Raw genomic sequence first — 25,577 nt, 5'->3', positions numbered from 1 at the left:
ATTAAAGGATCATACCTCATGACCAAGTGGGGTTTATCCCAAGGATGGTTCAACATCCACAAATCAATGTGATAAACCACATTAACAAAATGAAGGATAAAAATTATCTCCGTAGATGCAGAAAAAGCATTTAGTAGAATTCAACATCTGTTTATGGTAAAAACTCTCAACAAAGTGGGTATAGAGGGAACATACTTCAATGTAATAAGGGTCCTATAGGACAAGCCCACAGCTAACATACTTAGAGGGAAAGCTTTCAGCTTTTCACCACTAAGATCAGGAACAAGGCAAGGATGACCATTCTTGGCACTTCTATTTAACACAGTACTGGAAGTTCTAGCCAGAACAATTAGGCAAGAAAAAGAAATAAAAGGTATCCAAGTTGGAGAGGAAGAAGTAAAATGGTCACTGTTTGAAGAGGATATATACAAAAAACTCAAGACTTTATCCAGAAAACTGTTAGAACTAATAAATTCAGTAAAGTTGCAGGATATAAAATTGACAAGCTAAAATCTTATTTCTATATGCTAATGAACTATTAAAAATTGAGGAAACAGTTCCATTTACAGTTGCATCAAAAAGAATAAAGTACCGAGGAATAAATTTAACCAAGGAGAATAGCCTAGTCAAAACTACAAGATGTAATTGTAAGAAATCGAAGACAAATGAAAAGCTATTCCATGCTCATGGATTGGAAGAATTAATACTGTTAAAATGTCCATACTACCCAAAGTAATATTACAGTCAGTGCAATCCCTATCAAAATTCCAATGACACTTTTCATACAAATAGAACAAATAGTCCTAAAATTTATGTGGAACCAACCATAGAAGACCGTGAATAGCCAAGCAAGGTTGAGAAAGAAGAACAAAACTGGAGGCAGCATACTCCCTGATTTCAAAGTATATTACAAAGCTATGGTAATCAAAACTGTGGTATTGGCATAAAAACAAACCTTGATCAGTGGGGCAGAATAGAGAGCCCAGAAATAAACTCCTGCATATATGGCCAATTTATAACAAAGGAGCCAAGAATATACAATGGAGGAGGGGACACTATTTTTTATCTTTATTTAGTTTGAGATATTCTGTTTAATGGTATGGGAAATATGGGATAGCCAGTAATGGGAAAATTGGATAGTCACATGCAAAAGAGTGAAACTGGATTATCTCACACCATACACAAAAATTAACCCAGAATGGATTAAAGACTTGAATTAAAACCTGAAACCACAAAACTAGAAGAAAAACTAGGCAGTAAGCTCTTAGACATAGGTTTTGGTGATTTTTGAACCTGAAAACAAGCAACAGAAGGAAAAATAAAAAGTGGGCTATTTAACTAAAATAGATTAAAAAAAAAGGTGGGTGGAAGATCTGAATAGACATTTCTCCAAAAAAGACCTACAGATGGCTAACAGCTACATGAAAAGATGCTTTATGTCATTAATCATCAGGGAAATGCAAATCAGAACCACAGTGAGATACCACCTTGCACCTGTTAGAATGGCTATTCTCAAAAGGACTAGAAGTAACAAATGTTGGGGCACCTGGGTGGCTCAGATGGTTAAGCATCTGCCTTCGGCTCAGGTCATGATCTCAGGGTCCTGGGATTGAGTCCCGCATCGGGCTCCCGGCTCCTTGGGAGCCTGTTTCTCCCTCTGCCTTTCTCTCTCTCTCTGTCTCTCATGAATAAAAAAAAAAACAAAAAAAACCCAAAAAAACAAATGTTGGTGAGGATGTGGAGAAAAGGGAACGCTCGTGCACTGTTGGTAGGAATGTAAATTGGTGCAACCACTATGGAAAACAATGTGGCGTTTCCTCAAAAAATTAAAAGAGCTACCATACAATTCAGCAGTTCCACTTCGGGGTATTTGAGGAAAATGAAAATGCTAATTCAGAAAGATAAATGAACCAGGGATGCTTGGGTGGCTCAATCGGTTAAGTGTCCAGCTCAGGTCATGATCTCGGGGGTGGGACAGAGCCCCACATCTGTCTCTGTGCTTCGTGCAGAGTCTGCTTGTCCCTCCCCCTCTGCTCCTCCCTCTGTGCACGCTCTCTCTAAAATCATAAAGACAAATGCACCATGCATTTGTGTATGGTGTTCATTGCAGCATTATTTACAACAGTCAAGATGTGGAAGCAACCTAGGTGCCTATCCACTGATGCATGGATAAAGACGTGTACACACACACACACACACACACACACAGGAATATTAGCTGTATAACAGAATGAAATCTTCCCATTTGTGGCAATATGGATGGACCTCAAGGGTATTATGCTAAGTGAAATGTCAGAGAAATCCCTCTACTATATAATCTATTTTCTATGTAGAATCTAATACATATGTGATTAAAAAAAATTGAATTAAAAGACAGTACTGCATGGTTCTTACAGATAAAACTTTTCAGGTGAAAAGACAACAGACTAAAACATTTGTGATTTTAGATTTTACAAGTCTCAATTTCCCAGAACCAGAGTATATAAATAACCTAATCAGAAAATTCAGAGTGTATACTTTTAACAAAACCGGAAATTCCTAGAGTGTTTCAAGATGAGTTGTCAAACATTTACATAAAGGGACAGATGGTAAATATTTTAGGCCTTGTAATTCAGAGTCATGTAGTCTCTTGGACCACCTCTGTTTGAATCCCCATTCTATTGTTGTGTTCTTTTGATCAAGCCATGTAATCACTGTACCTTGATACTCTCCTCTGTTAATGGAATGAGGCTTGCTTTGAAGGCTAAGTGAATTAACTATTTACAGTTGTTAATAACTGTTACTTTATTATGAATGAGTTTTGAGGACAGTATTGGGAGGATCAGCACAAATCTCAGAGTTGCTGACCATGGCAGTAGGGCACGCAGCTCAAACAACCTTGAATCTGATGCCTAAGCTGTGAGGAGGGTGCAATGCTGCCCTCGAGTTCTGCTGATATCTGTGATGAGCAGAGTTCTGTAAGTATATGCAGTGAAATAATGGAAAATACTATAATGTCTGAAATGATTGGGAACCTCTGAGTTTAATAATGTGAATCCCATCTTTTGAAAAATATTTGTCTTCTCTGCATTTTGCAGTATCAAGCTCTAAAGCCAGATGAAACAAAGTTCTAAGTGTCACAGAGAATGATACTCAGTAAATATAAGCATAGAACTAATACTTTTTTATTTTCCAATTCCTTGTGTTTGAATAGCACTTTTAGCAATATTATTAATCTCTATCATGTTATGATTATCAAAGAATAGATTCCAGAAACTTGTCTCAATTGCTACCTCATTCTTTATGACTTAAGAGGCTACAGCTTATGTAATCCATAACATATATAATCAGTGTCTTCTATTTTGCTTCTCTATCTTTTTTTTTTTTTTTTTTTAAGATTTTACTTATTTATGTAAGAGAGACTGCATGCGTGGGAGAGAGAGGGGGAGAGAATCTGAGGCAGACTCTGCTCTGAGCGCAGAGCCCAATGTGTGGGGCTCGATCCCACAACCCTGAGATCATGACCTGAGCCAAAACCAAGAGTCAGACATTTAACCAACTGAGCCACCCAGGCATGCCCTTTGCTTCTGAATTTGATTCCCCTCATGGTGTTCTTCAGGTTTCTTACACTGATTTTCCCATCTCTTCATCCCAGATCCTTATCTGCTAACTCTGATGATTACCCATGCTTTGACTTTTTTCTTGCCCACCTGGATTCTTGCCTTGCTACTTGCTCTGACTTCTGGTAACTGCCTTTCTTCCTTCGGTCTGGACACTCTTCTAGTGATGTCTGTGGCTACTCACAGGTCCAGGACAACCTAGATTTTTGTTACTCTGACCTTTAATTTACTGGTAAGATTTATATGTGTCTGTAAAGTTTTCCGTTTTTCAGAAAAGTTTTATTTATTTAATCTCTACACTCCACATAGGAGCTCAAACTCATGACTCTGAGATCAAGAGTTGCATACTCTTCTGACTGAGCCAGCCATGTGCCCTGTAAATTTTCATTTGATTAATTTTATATACTGCATATTTTTAATCAATTGTGACAAGTCTTAAAAATATGTGGTGGAACACTGAAATTTATATGGTGTCATTGATCAAAGGAAAAAAAATAGGTTCAGAAGGTATTAAGAGATAAATTAGAATAAAAAGGAAGTGAAAGTTACATAGATTTTCACATTCTCTAATGGCTTAAGAATGGGTAGATGACAGGATATTTAGTAGTTTTTTTTCTTTATACTCTAGTTTTCTTTTTTCTTTTTATTTTTTTTAAAGATTTTATTTATTTGATAGCACAAACGGGGGGAGAGGGGCAGAGGAAGCAGGCTCCCCGATGGGCAGGGAGCTCGACATGGGGCTCGATCCTGAGCCGAAGGCAGACACTTAACTGACTGAGCCACTCAGGTGCCCCTGTAGTTTTCTTTTAAATCTTATTTTTCTGTGACCCTTTAGAAACTCCAGTTGCACTTAGTGGTGTGTTGTAGTAACTCTTAATTCTGTTAACTTATAATGCTAATACTGACTCCTAATAATAAAACAATACCAGTCGGATGATGAAATTTCTCATTTTTTTAATATTTCACTTTTTGTAATGATAGTGAGCTCTGAATTGGCATTATTTCTCTTGCATGAAGCATATTAATAGTTACTATTATAATGAAAATAGGAATGTTCTTAAAAGTGGGTAAAAAAGAAACCTATTGTGAGTTTTGGTATATAGTAATAAAACTTAAAACTTAAAAAAGTCCAACCTTCCCAGAATAGTCTTGTATGATTCTCTTTTTTCTGTTGATATTATGGAGATGCTGGGGTACATGAGATCAGTTTTCCTCTTAACTCTTAGATGAAGTGGTTACCCTGCTGATTCAGAAGGTGTTATTTTTCCACCTGGTAAGAGTGGGGAATGCACATTTTTTTTTTTTTAAGATTTTATTTATTTGACAGAGACACAGTGAGAGAAGGAACACAAGCAGGACGAGTGGGAGAGGGAGAAGGAGGTTTCCCATGGAGCAGGGAGCCCGATGTGGGGCTAGATCCCAGGACCCCGGGATCATGACCTGAGCCGATCCCAGCACCCCGGGATCATGACCTGAGCCGAAGGCAGACGCTTAATGACTGAGCCACCCAGGCACCCCCACATGCTTTTATTATATATCTAGTAGCCTCTAATATTTCTATCCTACCCACCCCCATGAAGGATGTGTGACTCCTGAGGCAGACTGTGGATTTTCTTTTGCCCTGTTCCTCACTACTGTGGAAGAATTAACTTTGCAGGGCTGTTACCTGTGCAGTTTTTTCCTGGGCCTCTGATCCCTAAAATCCTTCCCTAAAATCTTTGTACTATCTTAGGGAGTCTTAGGTCTCCTTTTGAGATTCTGCACTATAGATTTATTGTATAGAAGTAAAATAGATTTAAGAAAGACCAATTTGAAGTTTTCCTGAGTCCTAAGTTCTCCTGACCTAAAAGGTGTAAGTGAAAAATGATAGTATAGTATCACTCCTACTGGCTACCTAAATGGTAACCACACCTGTGTGTTATTAGTTAATCAATGTTCTTAGCTGAGGTTGTATTAATTCTTGAATCATTACATTTGTAACTAAGGTTTAAAAAAATGTAGCCAGTAAAAAAAAAAAAAAAACAACTTAAGCTCTATTCTCATGTAATGGGTTTCATTTTGAAATGATTCATCAACCATTTTCGGAGGGACTTTGTGCTAGACACAGAGCATGTAGTGGTGAATAACACCATCTCTGTCTCCAAGGATATTACGGTTCAATAATGGAAATTGAGAAGTAAATGAACAATTGCTCGATAGTATGCTGAACTGGCAAATTACTAGATTTTCCCAAGCTTCAGTTTTTCTCATCTATGACGTGAGACTCTCATAAAGGTTGTTAAAATTAAATGAGATGGCAAATGTAAAGTGCTCAGCTTAGAGCTCAGAATATGTAGCAAAACCTACTAGAGAAGCATGAGAGTGACACCCTGACCATTCTTGGGGGAGTACCCCAGGGGATGTCAGAAGTTTCTCAGAGAAGGTGTGATGATTGATGGAGCATAATTCTAAATGAGGTAAGATGGTTGTCCTTTGTTGCTTGGTCTTTCATCTTTAACTGAGCCTTAAGTTGCATTGTTAGTATGTCAATGTATTATATATAATGTCCCAGGAGCATGAAAAGTAATGTTATGCAGTTCCATTTTGTATTATGTGTTATCCTTAATTTTCTTTCTTTCAGAGAATTAAAGATGGTAGCCTAATTGACTCAGTTAAAACCGTCTGTGTGGGGGATCATATTGAATCTGTAAATGGAGAAAATATCGTTGGGTGGCGTCACTATGATGTTGCAAAAAAATTAAAGGAAATAAAAAGAGATGAATCCTTTACCTTGAAGTTAATAGAACCTAAGAAGGCATTTGGTAAGTTGGGTGTGGGTGTGTATGTGTATGAAGTGTTCCCTTCCCTGGCTTGTCTTTATAAGGATAGTGCATACTGAGCTGTGATGCCATGTGATACAATATATCTATTAAGACTATAGAGAATGACAGCACTGACAAGGGAAAACAACTATTCGAGGAGAAAAAAGTTGTTGAAAAGGACAATTTCTGAAAGACCTTTGGAGTCACAAAGTCTAGTGTCCAGTGACTTTGTGGCAGTTCCAAACTCCAAGGAGAGCACATTGTATTACATTTATTTGCTCAGCAATAAAATTCTTGATTGAGCTCTCTAAGCCATAATAACTGTTGTTCATGGACCTCAACAGCAAAAACTTCAGTTACACACAGAATTGGTATTTAAAATAGTTATCTAGTCTATTTTAAAGACTTCAATACTTTTCCTCCATTGGCATTTTGAATTTGGCTGCATGGTATGGTATGAGATTACTTCTACTTTGGTGTGACATCTGTACTTGCTTGGTTTTAGCCATGGCAGCTGTGTCCCAACTGTTCAAACCCCCAGGGCCATCTCCTCTACAGGAGAATGTGCCAGCTTCTCTCTACCCAGCACTATTTTAATAAGCCAAATGACCGCCTAGTGTTCATCAGTGTTGAAATATCTTCAGCAGAATCATTCTAGACTGCGCTTACTCATCCATGACCCCACCCAAATTATGTTCGTTCTTTTGCTCACAGTGCATAAATATTCCTTATAGTTTGTCTTTAAATGGGTGTTTTCTCAGGGCAGTTAATAAAAATGTTGGGAGAATGCAGTGGATCTTGGGAATTATATTTTCTCTCCCTTAGCAAGTAAGCGACAGGTACTAGCCATATGGAAATGGAAATTCTTCTCTACTTCCAAGTGATTCTGTGCCATTTAATAGAAATACAGTGTAGATTATATGACTTGGGGGAGAAAGAGTTCCATAGAAGGTTTAAGAAAAGAATGCCTTGCACTGAGCTATGTATAAAAATGTTGAATCACTATATTGCACACCTGAAGCTAATGTGACACTGTATGTTGACTCTACTGGAATTAAAATAAAAAACCCCGGGGTGCCTGGGTGGCTCAGTCATTAAGCGTCTGCCTTTGGCTCAGGTCATGATCCCAGGGTATTGGGATCGAGCCCCACATTGGGTTCCCTGTTCAGCAGGAAGCATGCTTCTCCCTCTCCTACTCCCCCTGCTTGTGTTCCCTCTCTCCCTGTGTCTCTCTCTGTCAAATAAATCTTAAACAAAACAAAACAAAACAAAACACCCAAAAGAAAACACTGGGTGGCAGGGGGAGGGGTGAGGAAGAATGCCTTATGCCAGTGCTGCTCCTGGAGGGACCATTCATTCTAGGAAACAATACTGTAGATACTGTGATTCTGCATGGAGTACAACCCAGCTTCTGAGCTTGCTTGTCACAGAAGAAGGTGGGCAGCACTCAGGTTTCTCTCTAGTGCTCGTTTTGAAGTGGCTTTGTTTGCTGACCAACTCCTTGGGTGTTATAACATATAAACCGATAGGATATAAACAGTTTGAGATGTTCTTTTTTTTTTTTTTTTTTTAAAGATTTTATTTATTTGACAGAGAGAGAGACAGCGAGAGAGGGAACACAAGCAGGGGGAGTGGGAGAGGGAGAAGCAGGCTTCCCGCGGAGCAGGGAGCCTGATGCGGGGCTCGATCCCAGGACCCTGGGATCATGACCTGAGCCGAAGGCAGACGCTTAACGACTGAGCCACCCAGGCGCCCCCAGTTTGAGATATTCTTATTTGACTTAGACTCTTTATAAATCAGTCATTCTCTTGGTACAACTCAAGGAGTATAAATTTTTTTCACCTTTATTTCTACCATGTAGTTTATTTTTCAGAGTTAATCTTTTTCTATTTTTACCTACTGTCTGCATCTAAATCTTGTGGTCCCTGTATCTTTATAGAAAGTTACTGATACGCTTTAACTTGGATGCTAGGTTGGTGTTAGTTTTGGATGTTACAGAGATCATTGTATGTAGCTATTGTTGCTCCATGATTAGGTTTTCTCCTTCAGTGCCTGAGACACACGTGTAGGTGGTTGGTGTGCTGCACTGCCTTATGTGCCTGGCTACTATTTTTTTAATTTTAATTTTTTTATTAACATATAATGTATTATTTGTTTCAGGGGTACAGGTCTGTGATTCATCAGTCTTATACAATTCACAGCGCTCACCATAGTACATACCCTCCCCAGTGTACATCACCCCCCTGGCTCCTATTGAACCTGCTCTCTGTTGCCTCATAGGAATTCCATGTACACATTTGAGAAGGACAGTGGGTAGGATTTTCCTAGTGGGGGTGTATTGCATCCCAAATTCTGGTGGTGCTGTGGGTTAGGATATGTGGAAATCGATTTTGGAGCAATGATAGGTTTTTATCTTCCAAAATTCCTATGACAGCTTAACTCAGCCCCACTTAAATCTGCTGGACTATGTGCGTTTTCCACTCCGGGTTGGTACTTGACTTTGGGCCATAGCTTGGAGATTCTCTCTTAGAAGTAGGCCTTGCTGCTCTCTGCCCATCCTTCAGCCCTCAATTTTGCTGCTTTTTGCCTTGACATAAAGGCGATGCTAGTTTGTTTCCCATCCTTTGACTTCATCCCAGTGCTTGGCACTTTTCTTGGAAGGGGAGTATCCATTAGGAGATACTTGAGGAATCTAACTTCCCCCAGTTCTCTTGGTTCTAATCTTATTTTTTTTCTGCTTCCTTCCTTCCTGTGTCTTCTAGCATTATCATTAATGAATTGATTCAAATTCCTAGTCCTTCATGATTATCTGACTCTGTTGTGTTGGATTCCTACAGGAGAAAAGGGCCAATGTAGATGAGGCAAAATGTTCTGGTCTCTGCGATCAGCTAGGCCACCTAGGCTGAAGTGAAGTCATTTCTAGGATTTTTACCAAAAGCTGTTGAAATAGCCATACACTCTAGTATTTTGACATTTCCTTACCAACTTCCCTAAAGATTTAGCCTGGGGAGTTATGTGGACTGTGTCCTAAAATGCACGAAGGAGTGTAGTTGGTTGCTTTGCAGTTCTATAACAAGGATGATGAACACAACTCTCAGCCATGGATAGGGGAATCATTTACAGCCTGCTCCTATTTTCATATTTTAGGTCCACCACCAGTCACATCCCATTTTCAGGGGCCATCATATATGCCAAGATTCTTTTTCAGAGCTATAGAATAAATACTTTCTAGTTTAATGAAAAGGCATTTTTTGGTAGACTTATCAAGTAGGTCTCAGAAACAAAGACTGTCAGTGATGCCTTGGGAAGGTCAGGAACGAAGGCCATTTCAGGAATGTATGAACCAGGCACCTTTCCTGGCCCTGGTCTGATTAACTCCCTCCAGTTATTTCCTATCTTCATGTTACTTCACTCAGGATTCAAATTCCTGGGAGAGCAGGGGAAACTGATAAGGTCATGTCCCATCTTGATAGTGGGGAGGCAGGCATGGTTAATAGGCTCACCAAAATCATGCAGAACAGTGAGGGAGAAATTTCCTTTTGGGTAGGAAAAAAGTAGCAGATGTCCATTTTGCCATTTCTCTTAAGCTTTTATGCCTTGTTTAGTGGAGTGTGTTGGTTTTCTCTTGACTTTGTTTTTTTGTTTTTTTTTTTGTTAAAGATTTTATTTATTTATTTGACAGAGAGATACACAGCGAGAGAGGGAACACAAGCAGGGGGAGTGGGAGAGGGAGAAGCAGGCTTCCCACTGAACAGGGAGCCTGATGCGGGGCTTGATCCCAGGGCCCTGGGACCATGACCTGAGCCGAAGGCAGACGCCCAATGACTGAGCCACCCAGGTGCCCCTGTTTTCTGTTGACTTTGAATCTGACTTGAATGCATGATACTGTCAGTCTGGGTATATCAGAATGGATCTGGAGGGAGGCAGGGTATTGTCAGTTGGCTTTGGGTGTCTGGTCTTCCGGATTTTTTTTTTTTTTTTTTTTTCTGTTTGGTGTTGGGTGCTATGTAAATGGCAGTTTGGCAATGGACTCTCTAGAGATCGTGATGGCATCAGGCTTTTTAAGACTTTAAGTAATTTCTACACCCAACATGGGACTTGAACTTACAACTCTGAGATCAAGAGTCACATGTTCTACTGACTAAACCAGCCAGGCTGCATCAAGCTTTCTTTAAGGGAAAGAGTAAAAGCCACATTCTTCTTGGTGCTGGTCACCAGATTTGGAAAGGGCAATAATCCAGATTTGGACTATACTTCTGGGAAGGTCCTTCATTTCTGTCTGCCACAAATAATTTATTGAGAATTTTCTGTGTTCCAGGTACTCCATTAGGCACAGTGGATACTAAGAAAGACTAAGCCATAGCTCCTGCCTTTTGAAGAGCTCACAGTTTAGCAGAAGGCTGTTACTGATTGAATTGTGCCCCCCTAAAATTCTTGTGTTGAAGCCCTAATCTTCACCACCTCAGAATGTGACTGTATTTGGAGATAAGGTCTTTAAGGAGGCAAATAAGTTAAAATGAGATCATTAGGGTGGGCCCTGATCCAATGTGACTGATCTAAGAGGAGAAAATTTGGACACACACATAGCAGGAGAATGCCATGTGACCATGAAGACCTGTACAGACCAAGAAGAGAGGTCTTAGAAGAAAGCAACCCTGGGGGTGACTTGATATCCAACTTCTTGGGAACAGAGGAAATAGATTTCTTTTGTTTAAGCCAGGTGGTCTTTTGTGGCAGCCCTAGGAAACTAACACAGAGGCCAGTAGGCTTAAAGGAAAATTACAGTGCAAATTCTTTGACTGTGGCAGTATGAGCTCCCTAATAATCTAGAAGGTATAGGTGGAGTATCTTAGCTGTCCTTTGGCTTTGGGTAGATGGCAGGAACATACTGATGTTTTCATTGAATAGATATTTGAGCAGTTAGTATATGCTGGTATTAGAGTGTTAGTGGCTGGGATAATAATAGTTTCTTGAGCATCCACTGTATTCCATCACCATTCTACTTGCCTGGTATATCACATGAATAAGATCTAGTTCTTGCCTTCAAGAAGCTCCTATCTAGTGGGAGGAAATGAATGTGAAAAGAAATTCAATAAAGAGAGTTAGCAGTGCTAACATGTACTAGAGGCATAAAAGTGGGCGACATCAAGTCTACCTAAGGAGTTGAGGAAAAGCTTCCTGGAGAAAAGATTTGAGCTGAATCTTAAGAGGTGTGCTTAGCGAACAAATTAGGGAAGGTTGTCCCAGGGAGTAGGAATAGAATAAGCAAAGGTGTAGAGGTATACAGCAGTATCCTATGTTTGGGAATATCATGTATGTCTGTATGATTGGAATAGAGGTTCTAGGTGGTTGTGTGGCAAGAGTTGAAGCTCAAGGGTCGGTAGAAACCAAATCAAGAGCCTTGTATGTGAAGATAAAAGAGTGGGCAAGGAAGGGGTTTAAGCAGGTGATGAGCCTTGGCTTTTAGAGAGTTTGGAGACTGTGTCAGATGGGTGGGGGTGGTTTATAAGCTCGTGTGGCCAAGGAAATCCATGAAGGTTCTGTTGTGTAGGTTGAGGAGAGAGAAGATGAAATCCTGAGTGAAGGCAGTAGCAGTAGGTATGGAGGTGAGAATCTTTCTGAAGAATAGACTGGTGTGCTGGAGCCGTTTGTGCATATCTCTTCCAAACTCCATGTTCAGTGAGCTCACATTGGTGGCTTGAAACTGGCTATGGTGTGGGGTATTTACATCACAGACTCAAAGTACTGCAAGTTTGGACTTGTTTTTGTTTTTTTTGTTTTGTTTTTTTAGCATGGAGAGCTGATGGTTAAACACTTACCTGCATGCCACTGAATATTAAGAAGGTAGAGTTGGAAACTCATTGAATGTAGAGGTAAAAGAAAAGAGATTGCAAATGATAACCCACAGATTTGTGGCTTGGGTAAGGGGTGGAATGGAGTGCTTTTCTTTAAGATGAGGAAAACTAGAAGAGAAAGTGATTTGGGTGAGGACTTAGAGAAGAGAGACTGTACTTACAATATAATTTTAGGCTTGATGAGTTTGAAACCTGTGGGAAATTTAGTTGGAAATGTGTAAGAGGTAGACAAGTGTTGAGAACTGGAGCCTAGGGAATGGGATTGATGAGTAATTTGAAGCTGTGGAAATCTGATCATTCAGAGTAGTAAGAAAAAGACCAAACCTAGAGTTGTGGGGGAAGGCCAGCATTTAGGGAGTAGAAAGAGGAGGAGCCAGCACAGTGAGGAATGGCCAGACATGGAAGAGACAGCCTCTGGATGGCCTTTTCCCAAGCACTCAAGAACCCATTACTTGACCCAAGAGCAGGTGCTCCACTCAGCTTTTCTAAGTTGGTGGTGGGGCTCTGAGGGAGAAATAAAGGCTACTTTAAAACACACCCTCAGGTTCTCCTGTGTTGATCAGAGTTTAAATCACTGTTTTTCATCTAGTGGATTTCAACCACTGTGTTTAGAATAGGGAGTATAATAAGAATTGAAAACTTCATAGTTCTTTGTGCCTAGTAAGGGTAAGTTACATTGTACATGTCAGTTAATGTGTTTTTGTATATTTGTGTTTCAGATATAGATGTGTGTGCATCTGTATAATTGTGTTATGATATAATGTGTATATTTCTCACTGTGGGTCATAGCAAAAAATAAAATTTGGAAGCCACTGGTTTAAATGATTCCCTGTTAAAAATTTGTAGTTTGAGGAATCTTTCCCATACCTAACATGGTTTCTCCTGGTCAGCTGCTTTCTGATCCAAATTCTCCTCCTTCTAGCCATGAGTTGATGGCAGCCTTCCCAGTTCTTATCAAGTATCGGGTGGAATGTCTCTGGTGGTATTTTTTTTAGGGCATGGCTCACTTCCTTTCCCTTTTTGCCAATGAAAAGGAACATGTCTCCACAATGAGCTCAACCCTGCAGGGTTTGCCCTGTAAACCTAGACTTTCCCAAGGCTATGAAAATCCACTCTTAACTGGCTCTAAGACCAGACTAGTTCAACTGGTTTGTTTCCTATGAGGTCTTTTAATTGCAGAAAAATAAGTGTTAAATCTATGAAACTTAGATTGTTTTACTTGGATGAGTCTGTATTTATCCTGGAGAAGTTCTTTAGTTGGTAATTGTTGCCCTTTATGGAAAGATGTTTGTAGGAGGCCTGAAATGTTTTTGTAAATTGTTTCCAAAATCAAAGGGAGTTGAAAGAAAAAGTTCACCTCCTAAAGCAGTAATAGTCTTTATTTTGGGGTTAGATTTTGTAATAGATCTCTGGGCTATGTCTTCTTTTAGAGAGTTCATTTCTGTGCTATGTGTCTATCAGAATAGGATGTTCAGTATGTGAAGTACGTCTGAGTCCTTTGAGTCATTCACAGCTGGAAAACTCAGACCTCATCTTTGTGATTCAGCTTCACTGATGTACTCATTTTCAAAGACGAAGTCTATTTGATATTAAGAGAGAAATTTTGGCTTTTAAGTTTTAGATGACTTTTTAGATAGAAAGTATTTTTCAAGTATTTGAAAAGTCTATTTTTCATGCTATTTCTAGTGAAAAAGTTTCAACTAACAAATGGTCTTGGTGCCTTTTCATGTATACTGAATTCAAAATATACTGGGGAATATGATAAAAGTTACTAAAGAGGAAGAAAGCATAAGTAGTTAAGTATATAGACTGTCATATATGGGCTGTGTGATAATGTGGCATTAGATGAATTAAACTTTCTGTGGCTTGGTTTCTTCATATAAAAAGTAAAGATGGTAATAGTATTTATCACATTGAGGATTAAATGATTAAACACATTAAAAAATCATAGAATAGTCCCTGACACATAGTACGTGTTCAATAAAAGTATTACTATTATTATGAAGGTGTAGCCTTTCTTTTCTTTTTTTAAGATTTTATTTATTTGACACAGAGCACAAGCAGGGGGAGCGTCAGGCAGAAGGAGAGGGGGAAGCAGGCTCCCTGCTCAGCAGGGAGCTCGATGCGGGGCTTGATCCCAGGACCCTGGGATCATGACCTGAGCCAAAGCAGACGCTTAACCGACTGAGCCACCCAAGCACCCCAGGTGTAGCCTTTCTATAAGTTGTTCATGAACAGCAGTGCAGATGAGTTGGTTAGCAAGTATTTGTTGGGAACTCTGTTACAGTTCCAGGTCATGGAAAGACAGATGACGACATCATATCTCATATCAAATAATGAGATCTATCCATATGTCCTTATAGCAGGTACACGCCATTCAGTTTTCTAAGTACTTTCTAAGTAGGAAATCACTTAATCCTTTCAACCATGCTAAAAGATTAAGCCATTTGTTCAAGGTTTTAGAGCCAGCTAGTGTGTGATGGAGGCAGGCTTCTAACCCATGCAGTGAACTTTCAGAGCCAGCTTTCTAACAACTGTTATGGATAAGTCCATATGTTTGCTGTCCTCAAGGAACTTACAGTTTATATAAGGAGGTAGATACATTAAGAATCAAGTAATTCTATTAGCAGTAATAGCTACCATTTATTGAATGCTTATAAGAAGCTATAAAGAACATAGGCTCTGAGACAAATTGTTTGGGTGTAATTCCTGTCCTGCTGCTTATTACCTATGTGATTTTTGGACCAGTTACTCCCTTTGTTCCTGTTTACTTATCCATAAAGTGTTGTGAGGATTAAATGAGTTAATATATGTAAAGTACTTAAAATAGTGCTTGGCACATAGTGCTATATAAATGTAAGTCATTCGTAATAGGACTACTGTTATGGCCTGTTTTAATCCTCATGCCATTCTTGAGAGGGTTTTTCAGATAAGTAAACTGCGACTTTGGGCAGTTAAATACCTTGCTGAAGTCACCCAGTGGTGGACAGGAAGTGCAAGTACAGTACTTAATTCCTGTTTGCTCCTGAGGCTTGTGTTCTTAACCGTGTATGGTACTGCCTCTCTAGAATACAACGTGAACTAGGACACGTGCTGTCATACAGATTTCAACAAAGTGCACTTCAGCTGAGAGCTGACTTCTCCATGACTGGGAAGGGTTCTAAAGCTTAGAGTTCTGGGGCCTGGGAGAAATGGTAAGATTGGGAAGGAACTTCCCCAAAGAGAAAGCCATGGTTTTTGGTAGGTCCCAACAGTATCAGGGACCAGTGTCCTATTTCCATGAGAGGTGACAGGGCCCCTGATAGAATTGCATACACTATTAGAGTCTTGAGAACTGTGCATGGGGCGCCTGGGTGGCTCAGACGGTTAAGCGTCTGCCTTCAGCTCGGGTCATGATCCCAGGACCCTGGGATGGAGTCCCGCATCGGGCTCCCTGCTCAGCGGGGAGCCTGCTTCTCCCCTGCCTACTACTCTTCCTGCTTGTACATGCTCACTGTCTGTCTGTGTCAAATAAATAAATACAAAAAAAATCCTAAAAAAAAACTGTGCACAGCCTTGCAATCTGAGGTGAAGGACACCCTGTGTCCTGGGCTTGGGCTGCAAGTGGACCCACTGACTTGGACATAGAGTTTCAGGGTAGGGTTTGTGTTGGACTGAGCATATTAGCTCTCTTATTCCTCGGAGAGGAAGATAGATTTACATAATAAAACTAAGAGTCAGTTTCTCACCAAGCCTCTGGAGTGGGGGCTCAAAGTTCGGTTCAGTCTGACATTTCTTATACCCGGAATTATGGAGTAAAATTTTAAATCCATTTCAGAAATTTAAATTGGTGTTCAGAGAAGGGAAAGATATGAGTAGGCTGGAATACGTGAGAAAGACTCCTAGAGAAGATTGCATTTGAACTTGGCCTTGGCAGGTGGAAAGAAAAGTATAGACAAGGAGGGTTTTCTGTGGGAAGTGTTCAGGACAGTGAAGAGCCCAGGCTTGTAGGAACTTCAGCAAATCAGGTTGCAAAAGCAGTTCCTGGGTTCTTCCTTTTTTTTAATTTTTAAACTTAGGTTCAATTTAATTAACATATGCTGTATTACTGGTTTCAGAGGTAGAATCCAGCGATTCACCAGTTGCATACAACACCCAGTGTTCATCACTTTAAGTGCCCTTCTGATGAAAACAGGGAGACAAATCATGGGAGACTCTTAACTACAGGCAACAGACTGAGGGTTGCTGGAGGGGAGGTGGGTGAGGGGATGGGGTAGTTGGGCTCTTCTAAGAAGAGCTCCAAAAACTAGGTGGGGAATCTGAGCGTGTTTTTGAGGATAATAGGGAGTCATTTAGGTATTAGAACTGAAGAATGACATGATGAAATAGATTTTGGGGAATCAAGCCTGGAAAAACAATGTGGCCGTATTTTATAGAGGAGAAACTGTAGCAGTGCCTGAGTGAGGGATAAGGGCTGGGATTGGGGGCAGCAGCAGGCATTTGAAGGAGAGAAAGAATCCTGAGTAATACTGCCAAGGCAGAATGGTGGTTAGGGGCTGGACCGATGCTGCTTAAAGGAGAAGAGAGAAGAGAAGAGGAAGTTCGGAAGCAAATGTCACTGCCAAGATGTCTATCCTTGGAGCCTGTGTAACGAGAGTAATTAGAAATGAGGCAGTTTGGATGTGGAAATTTGGGGAAAGTCGGGGAGAGATGTTCAATTTTAGATAGTTTGCATTTTATCTGACAGTGCATGCAACTCTCATGTATTTTTTGGCAAAGGTTTAAAGTCACAGTGATAAATTTGGGGGATAGAACATGCCACCTAATCTTCTTACATTGTAGTTTGTTCTGCCCTTCTCTCCAGCTAGATGTTGGTTTGGCATTTACCACAAAGTTACTATGGGAGAAGATAAATGAAGAGCTACAGTTTCTTTTGTGGGGGTGTGGCCGATGGGTTAGATGAATACTGAGTGTAACTGATAAATATGTTTTCAGTGTAAAGACCCAGCTGAATAAAGACTCAGGCTAAATATGCACTCTTCCTATTCTAATTGTAAACTGTCATTAAAAGAAAATTCATTAAATGCTGGCATTTTTAATAGAAAAATGAAATTATAATCCATAATACTAAGAACTTTGTAATCGAGGCTTCCCAAGACACTTACCTTAAACAGTGATTGGCTTCTTAGCACTATAACGTTTCAGGAGCATTTGGAGTTAATAACTGCGAATAGAAGACAGATGACCTTTTTCAACTGTTCTTAAGCTTAGTAATAGCAGTGTAGGAGGAAGGGAGCAAAAATGATGCTAAAATATAAGTGGCTTCCTTAATAGGGCTGAATAGTGTGAATATAATGTAACTTATTAGAAAAACAGCAATTATGTCAATAATACATATTCTGCCAGAGTATTTGTACAATGGGAGTTGTCATATAAATTACAGGAAAATGGATCTAACAAATTGTGCTCAAAATTGTGGTAAGAGTATGTTTTCAGAAGAAGTTAAGGAGATTATCCCTTTTGTGTATGGAAAATGATAAATGAAAAGGCAGATTATAAAATATTGGGTGGTAATATCCCATTTTTGTAAAAACGATCTTTAAATGTAGAAGAAAAATGACTTACAGTGTATGTATGTTGAAATTTAATGGTTGTTTAGGTGGTGAGTTTGACTTCTTTCTTTAGGATTCTTGTATTTTTTTCATTTTAAAATCTAAAACAAACATACTAACTTTCATAAGAACCAGAAAATAATTATTTAGAAAAAGAGGCTAGCATTTCTAGGCTAGGAAGTAGGGAGACTGAATCATTCTATTTTTAGTGGCTTTATAATTTTTAACTATATGATTCTTATTTTTTTAAAGGATTTTATTTGAGAGAAAGAGAGAGTAGGGGCAGGGAGAGAGGGAGAAGCAGAATCCCCGCTGAGCAGAGAGCTGGATATGGGGCTCAATCCCAGGACCCTGGGACCATAACCTGAACTGAAGGCAGGTGCTTAACCAAGTGAGTCACCCAGGTGCCCCTGATTATTCTCAATTTAAACAGTTTTCTTTAATATTATAAATGGTTCTGTGTTAGAAATGTGGTAGAATATTCCATTGTATCAGTTCTTTAAATTGTTAAGATTGTTTTTGTAACTACTTTTCATACTTTTTATTGAAGGCTGGTGGAAAAATATGTAGTAAACCAATAATAAAAGTGAACAATAACTCCTGATTTTTTGAATTCTTATGATAGAATCATACTGTGGAATAGAATAAGTTTAAAAGGGTAAATGCATTTTAGCCAGCCCTTAAGTTTTTTGCCATCATATTGGAGTCCAGAGATTTATAATCTTTTTTGTAACACAGTCCCCTCTGGATTAAAGCTAAAAACCCTCTTCCCAGAGGTACACATTAACTTTTGCCTGTAATTTCAAGGAGTGTTAAAAACAGGGCTGAGTTTTTCTTAAATGACCTCCTAACTAAAGAACAAGATTTGGGTCACGGTTATTCCATTTCCCATAAATGTCATGCACTGTTCAGTCTCATCAGAGGAACAGTTAAGAGCAAGTGTGTGTGTGTGTGTGTTTTATGGGGTTGGTTCACATGTTGCCAGCCCTTTTGATCCAGTGGACAACTGATGCCTTGTGCATGTAGCATCCATTTCGTTCTTTTTATCTGCCCCAGCATCCTACCAGCTGAATTAAGAAACAAAACAAAACCTCATAGGCTATTCTAAAGGAGTCTGAGAAATGTTGATGAGAGGAAGGACACATGGAAAAGAGGAATGTACAGTTAAAATTTTAGATTCTGGGGCACAAACTAGATTTTAGGTCAGCTGTGCTGAGAAGTGTGTGTTTGTGCATGTGTGTTGGGGTTTGGAAGTAGGGTAGGGAGCACTTGAGCTGTTTCTAGACAGTTCCATTTGTGTATGTCCAAGCATTGCAAGGCCTGTTTAGAAATTGCCTCACTGCTTAGAATTCTGTATTGTGAGATGTCTTTTAGTTGGAGACCGTGGAAAACCTTACCAGACTGGCTTGCGGCAAAAAAAGAGAATCTTATAAATCAACTCCATGAGTGATGCTGGCATTAGCCAAACTCTGTGTAGGGCCTGGATAATGTGATCAGGACCCAGTTTCTTGCTCTTTCTGTGCTGCTGCCTGAGGTATCAGTGTCATTATTCGTATATCATCTTAAGGTTAGCTCGACACTGTGTCCCAAGATGGTGGTCAGCAACTGTTGGTACTCTGTGATTCCTTATTCATGTAGAACAGAAAAGGAGAGTATCCTTGTCTCAGAATTTCTAGCAAAAATTCTCGGGTTCATTCTGACTTAACTGACTTTGGTCACATGCCCACCTCTGAAATAGTCATTTGTGATGAAGGGAATCCATTAGGTTTTCCATCCCTGAAGCTGGGAGCAGTCAGCTTCCCCTGAACCACAGTGATCCTCAGGTAACTGATGGATACTGAGAAGACAACCAATGGGATGGACGCTGGAGGACCTTCATTACTGAGTGCCCCCGTGAGGGGTTGGGTTTAAACTCAGCCACTTTGGAGAATGAGTTTAAATGAGTTTAAACTCAGCCACTTTGGAGAATGGGAGGGTCATGTGTTGTTTCCACCCTCCTGTAAATTGAAGAGGGGGGGAAATCATAGTTTGTTTTTTTTTTTTTTTTAAAGATTTTATTTATTCATTTGAGAGAGAATGAGATAGAGCATGAGAGGGGGAGGGTCAGAGGGAGAAGCAGACTCCCTGCCGAGCAGGGAGCCCGATGCGGGACTCGATCCTGGGACTCCAGGATCATGACCTGAGCCGAAGGCAGTCGCTTAACCAACTGAGCCACCCAGGCGCCCCGGAAATCATAGTTTTATGGAACTAGTATCCACCCGCCTGTAAATTGTGTGTGGGGGGTGGAAATCATAGTTTTATGGAAAAGAAATAGAATAAAAAAGAGACCTCTGTATTTGAAGTGACAATTTTCTGAAACCTCTTAGGAAACCAATGCAAATATTTCTGATGGGGAGGGAGTTCGGGAAGAGCAGATTTCCCTCTCTAGATTGAAATGTACCAGAAGAAGCATTCTATAATACGAGCCAGGCCACCGGGCTGAGCACATTTTATACATTAGCCATGCGAATGTTTAAAACAACACCATATTTAGGTGTTTATCTCATTTTCCGGATAAGGGCTTATTCACGTTCTCACAGTTTGTAAACAGAAGAGCTGGGTTTTAAACTCAGGTTTTCTTATTCTGAAGTCTATCTTGTTCCCTGAGCAAGTGTTGGATGTAGCTGTGTCCATCTGTACTCACCTCCTGTTAAAATCCTGGCTCTGCCCCTGCTTATGAAAATGATGATCCATACTCTACCCATACCCAACTAGGGCCCTCATGGGACCAGAACAGACCTCGTTCTGGGCAGATGTTTCCCCCACTGTGTCACCCTGTGTCAGTTGGGGGATCTACACCATGTTGTATGTGTGCCTTCTGAAAATGGGACTTCAGTTTGTCAGCCCCTCTTATTTCTCTAGAGGTCAGGGTGGGACTGGCGATAGACCTTTTCTCTGCTTCTCATTTTCTCCACTTGACCTTGAAAATACCACTTAAAATGGAGTATTAGAAAGAATGATACAAGTGTGTATGAACATCTTATTTTAAAACCTATATATTCTTGGGGCGCCTGGGTGACTCAGTCGTTAAGCGTCTGCCTTTGGCTCAGGTCATGATCCTAGGGTCCTGGGATCGAGCCCTGCATCGGGCTCCCTGCTCTGTGGGGAGCCTGCTTCACCCTCTCCCACTCCCCCTGCTTGTGTTCCCTTTCTCACTGTGTCTCTCTCTCTCTCAGATAAATAAGTAAAATCTTAAAAAAAAAAACAAAAAAACCACAAAACTATATATTCTTGTATTTTTTTTTTTAATGTAAAAACCCCATTCTTTGCATGGAGGACACAAATTGGAGTTCTGTGAAGTCTTATATAATTATAACCTTAATGCATGCCTACGGGTTCTGTTTCATTTTTTAAAAACTAGATATGTGAAATGCTGAACGTTTAAAGATATTTTTCCTAATCTAGTGTTGTCTTGCCCACACCTAATTTTTTTTTTTTTTTTAATCTTAGCCTCATGGAATCTTTCTAAAGCAGTTAACCTACTTTTCCTATCAATAACAACTCCTTGGTTCACACTTACTTCATCAGGGCATGTACTTTTAAATTAAATTACATAATTAGAATAACAGATACAATCACCACGAAAGGGACTTGGGAACGAATGTGACTGCTTCTTGGTGCCATCCACCTCAACTGTGGGAGCAGCCGTGTGCCCACAAGCCGTGAGTGTTCTGTGCCCTATGTGACCAGCAGGCGGGTGGTCTGTATGCTTCACCCGAGTGAGGAGCCCTGAATCTAGTGGATCTAGCTAGCAGCAGGCTGCTTACTAGTGTCTGCTGTATGAACCACAGCCCTCTCCTCACTCAGCCCCAAGAACAGCCTCAGGTAAACTTGTTCATGGGAAGTGAAGGGACTGATTTAGGACTTGGCTTGTTTGGTTAGACATGCTGAGGCCAGCACCCCAAAAGTAGGCCAGACAAGAAACATTCACAACCTTCAAAACATTCAGCGTGGAAGTACCCAGCTTGTCCCCTCCCCCGCTGCTCTGGGTGAACAGGACCATCCTGCCTGTTTTCATGTGTAAACTGGTTGATTTATGTCCCTGAATCATAGGATCATAGAGGAACATGGCTTCTGTTTCCTCAGCTGTGAAGTTGGCCTTTCTGGAGACTGGGCCAAGCCAGAACTTAAATTTTAACTTTCGGTGCCACCGAGTGGTTGGTTTTGAGATAACCACTCTCATGGAGAAGGACGGTTTGACAAATAATGACTGAAAAAAATACCTGGGGTGAATAGGCAGAGCAGATAGGATTTTTAGGACAATGAAACTACTGTGAATGCTGCTGTCATGGTGGATCTATGTCATGAAATTTTCCAAACCCGTAGAATGTACAACACCAAGAGTGAAGCCTAATGTAAATGGCGGACTTTAGGTAATGATGTGTCAGTGTAGGTCTGTTGATTGTAACAAGCGTACCACTGTTGTAGCGAATGGTGTTGATGGGCGAGGCTGTACATATGTGGGGGCAGAAGGTATATGGGAAATCTGTCTTTCAGTTTTGCTGTGAACCTACAATTGCTTTTAAAAAAATCTTTCTTTCTACATTTCCTTTCTAGCTACTGGTGTTTCAAGTAAGAGCAAGGTAAGATAGAGACATCATCTAGGGAGGTTGGCTGACTTCTCCAGCATTGATGACAGTCCCTTGATAAAGTTCCCACATTCCAGAGGCTGGGTCCTTAGCTTTGTAAATCTCAGAAACCTTTTATTTTCTCACTGTTCCCAGAGTTGTTCAAATTTCCAGGGTTATATCATGCTTACTAAACTTCCAAGAGACTTGTTAAGTCAGAATGCTAGTGTAGTACTTTACAATTAGAAATGTTTATGTAGTGGGAGACCAAAACACAGGTGTTAGCTGAGCAGTTCATTTTCCGCCATGTAGGAAATTTATATGGGAAGACAGATTATACTGAATAGGTTGCTTGGTGAAGTCACAGTGGTGGGGTGTGTGTGGTATAGGGAGTGGTGGGGGGTGTTAGGTGGTTTATCTTGAAGGTTAGTATCATCAAGCTGAGACTGCCTTTTTTTTTTTTTTTTTTTTTTTAAGATTTTATTTGAGAAAAAGTGTGAGTGTGCACACATGCAAGAGCAGGAGGAGGAAGAAGCAGGCTCTCCACTGAGCAGGGAGCCTGATGTGGGGCCCGATCCCAGGACCCTGGGATCTTGACCTGAGCCAAAGGCAGACACTTAACCCATTGAGCCACCCAGGTGCCCCAAGCTGAGACTGTCCTGAGCACTTTAGGTCTATATGTGACTCAGAGCCGGGAATGTGTTGCTGGGCAGTGCTGATGACAGACTGACCTCGTCTTTTTCTTTGGGCATTCTTTTGGAAACTCTGTGCTGAACATCTTGCTTCCATTAACTCATTCTTCCCTCAGGGCTTAGTATGACTGGCAGGGCAAATGCTCTAGACTTGCCAGTAATGCTGTAGTCTCTGGAGAATCTGGTCACCATGATTAGCATTAGCATAATCAGTCACCATTTATAGGTTTTTGCTTGGAAGAACTGGTCTCTTTATTGCATGATAATTTTTAATAATTTCATTCTCAGAAGACGACTTGTTTTATGTTTTGGTGATTGTGTCCCCAAATGCAAGTTAAAATTAATATGTAAAATCCTTCATCACTTTGGAGTAGATTCCCAGTAGCAAAACAGTACTTGCTGAAGGCAGGAATTATTCTAGGTTCTAAGTCAGTTAGAATGCATTTCTGCCATGCACTTGATGTCTGTCTTGAGAGCTGTGTACAGACATCACTACCTGCTTACATATTACCAGCCTGTCCCGTGGTTCCTCATTGGAGCTCTGTTATTTCCAGTTCTTGGTATGGCCTCTTCCTGCCCCTGTTTCTGTCCCTTGTCCCAAACTGCTGCCACATAGAGTCCTCAGGCGGAAGTACTTGGGGGATATTTGCAAAGTTATAAATTGGTAGCCTGTGACTAGAATCGGATCCACAGATCTTTTACTTTTGCCAATATGTTGTTTTTAAAAGTTAGACTTACTTGACAAAACTTAAAAACGAGAAGATTCACAGAGAATTCTGAGTATCCAGTTTCTTTGCATACAAGTCGCTCCAGTTACACGGGGCCTATATCTCCACAGGTCAGTAAGTTACTGGAGTGGCCTAGAGAGGGCATGGACCTTGGAGTTATCCTCAGGCCCCACCCTGCCCTTTCACTCATTTATGTTACTACTTGGTCTTGGGGAAGGGGGTGACTCTTGGTGCATAGGAAAAACAAAAAACACAACAGGCCTAAGGAAAGCAGTAGTTTTCCATGGAGTTTCTGCTTCTTGTTCTTTTGCCTGCCTTCTGAGGGGAATTCCTTCCTAACTTGTTCCTAGCCTCTGTAGAATCCTGCTTCTCTCAGTATGGCACCTCTCAATATATCCCCTGTAGTTGCAAGAGGGGTGGTGTTGGAGTGTCATTGGGGAAAGCCTACAGACTTCGAAGGGTCACAAGACCTGGATTCGAATCCCAGCTCTGCTCCTTACTGAGTTCCATTTCCTTTTCTGTAAAAGGAGGGCTGTAACTTGTCTCATGGGTTGATACGAGTATTAAATGGGATTTTGTATATAGAGCATCATGCCGAAGGTAGGTACTCAAACAGTAGCACCTCCATCCCTGTCTTCTATCAAGACTTGACTTTTCCTTCTTTGTGACCTTAATGAAATCTGGCTGAACTTCTGCCCCTGCTCTCCTGTTACTTATACCCCATTAATCTTATAATAAAGCTAAATTTTATTTTTTATTCCTTATAACTTCCAGTCTTTCCTAACTGCACACTTCAAATAGTTCCCTTTTCTTTTTTGTAGCCAGACTGTATGTAGAGTATAAGAATAATGATGGCAGGTGAATTTATTTTGTTTAGGAAATTCTATAAGAAGGCATATCTTCTATCAGATCTCTAATTGTGTATATAGTTTTATGATAGAAATTACATTTGCTTTTATAGCAGTCTGTTGAAATTCTGAGTATACACACCTTTCTCCCTCCATTGTATGTTACAGAAGTAGAGCCAAGGTCGAAAGCTGGAAAGTCATCAGAAAAAATTAGTACTGGAAGAGAGACACTTCGCTTGAGATCAAAGGGTCCTGCCACCATGGAAGACATGGTAGGTTATGTTTATTTAATTACCATTCTGCTTGGAAATGTGTGGATGTTCATGTTTGTTAGAGCTGGAAATAAAAGTTTTCAAAGTTAAACAAAATACCATATACTCTAAAGCATGGACTTTAATTCATTGCCCACTTAAACAATATGGAAATTATTGAAAGCATTTAAGAAGGAAATGTAGAAAATAAGTACAAGAGAAGAAATTGTGATCTATAGCCATCTTCAGCTATCTGCAGACAACATTTGCTAGAATCTGTGGATATCTGGACTGGCTCAAAAACTTAACCAAAGTTCCCTGAGAGCCAAGAGAAAGTCTCAGGACCACCTGTAGTAGCAGGCATACTTAAGGTTTTGATAATGAAAGATTATATTCATGAACTCCAGTCTCCTCAGGTAAAAACCTTTTGTAGTCTTCTTTGACTCTTCTCTTTCATGTTCCATGTCCCTTCCATTAGCAAACCCTTGTGGGTCTACCTCCAGAATAGACCAGAATCCAGCAACTTCTCACTACGTCTGCCCTCATCACTCTGGCCCAAGGCACCTACATCTTGTCCTGAATATTGCAGTCACCTGTATTCAGTC

At 40.3% G+C, this 25,577-nt stretch overlaps 1 protein-coding gene across 4 annotated transcripts in view; it reads left to right on the top strand.

The window, feature by feature from the left end:
- Nucleotides 1-25,577, top strand: part of GIPC2 (GIPC PDZ domain containing family member 2) — a 346,096-nt gene that overhangs the window by 34,370 nt on the left and 286,149 nt on the right. For all 4 annotated transcript variants that reach the window (XM_064588939.1, XM_064588940.1, XM_045897337.3 and 1 more), the window contains exons 3-4: nt 6,220-6,400; nt 24,890-24,993. In XM_064588939.1, the coding sequence (XP_064445009.1) occupies nt 6,220-6,400; nt 24,890-24,993 (285 nt within the window). The remainder of the gene's footprint in view (nt 1-6,219; nt 6,401-24,889; nt 24,994-25,577) is intronic.

Source organism: Mirounga angustirostris, unplaced genomic scaffold (assembly GCF_029215605.1).
Source record: "Mirounga angustirostris isolate CCGP_5_RB_7025 unplaced genomic scaffold, mMirAng1.0.hap1 SCAF_4, whole genome shotgun sequence".
Classification (NCBI taxonomy): Eukaryota; Metazoa; Chordata; class Mammalia; order Carnivora; family Phocidae; genus Mirounga; species Mirounga angustirostris.
Note: the sequence above shows the minus strand (reverse complement) of the source record. Positions and strands in the feature narration are given on the sequence as shown.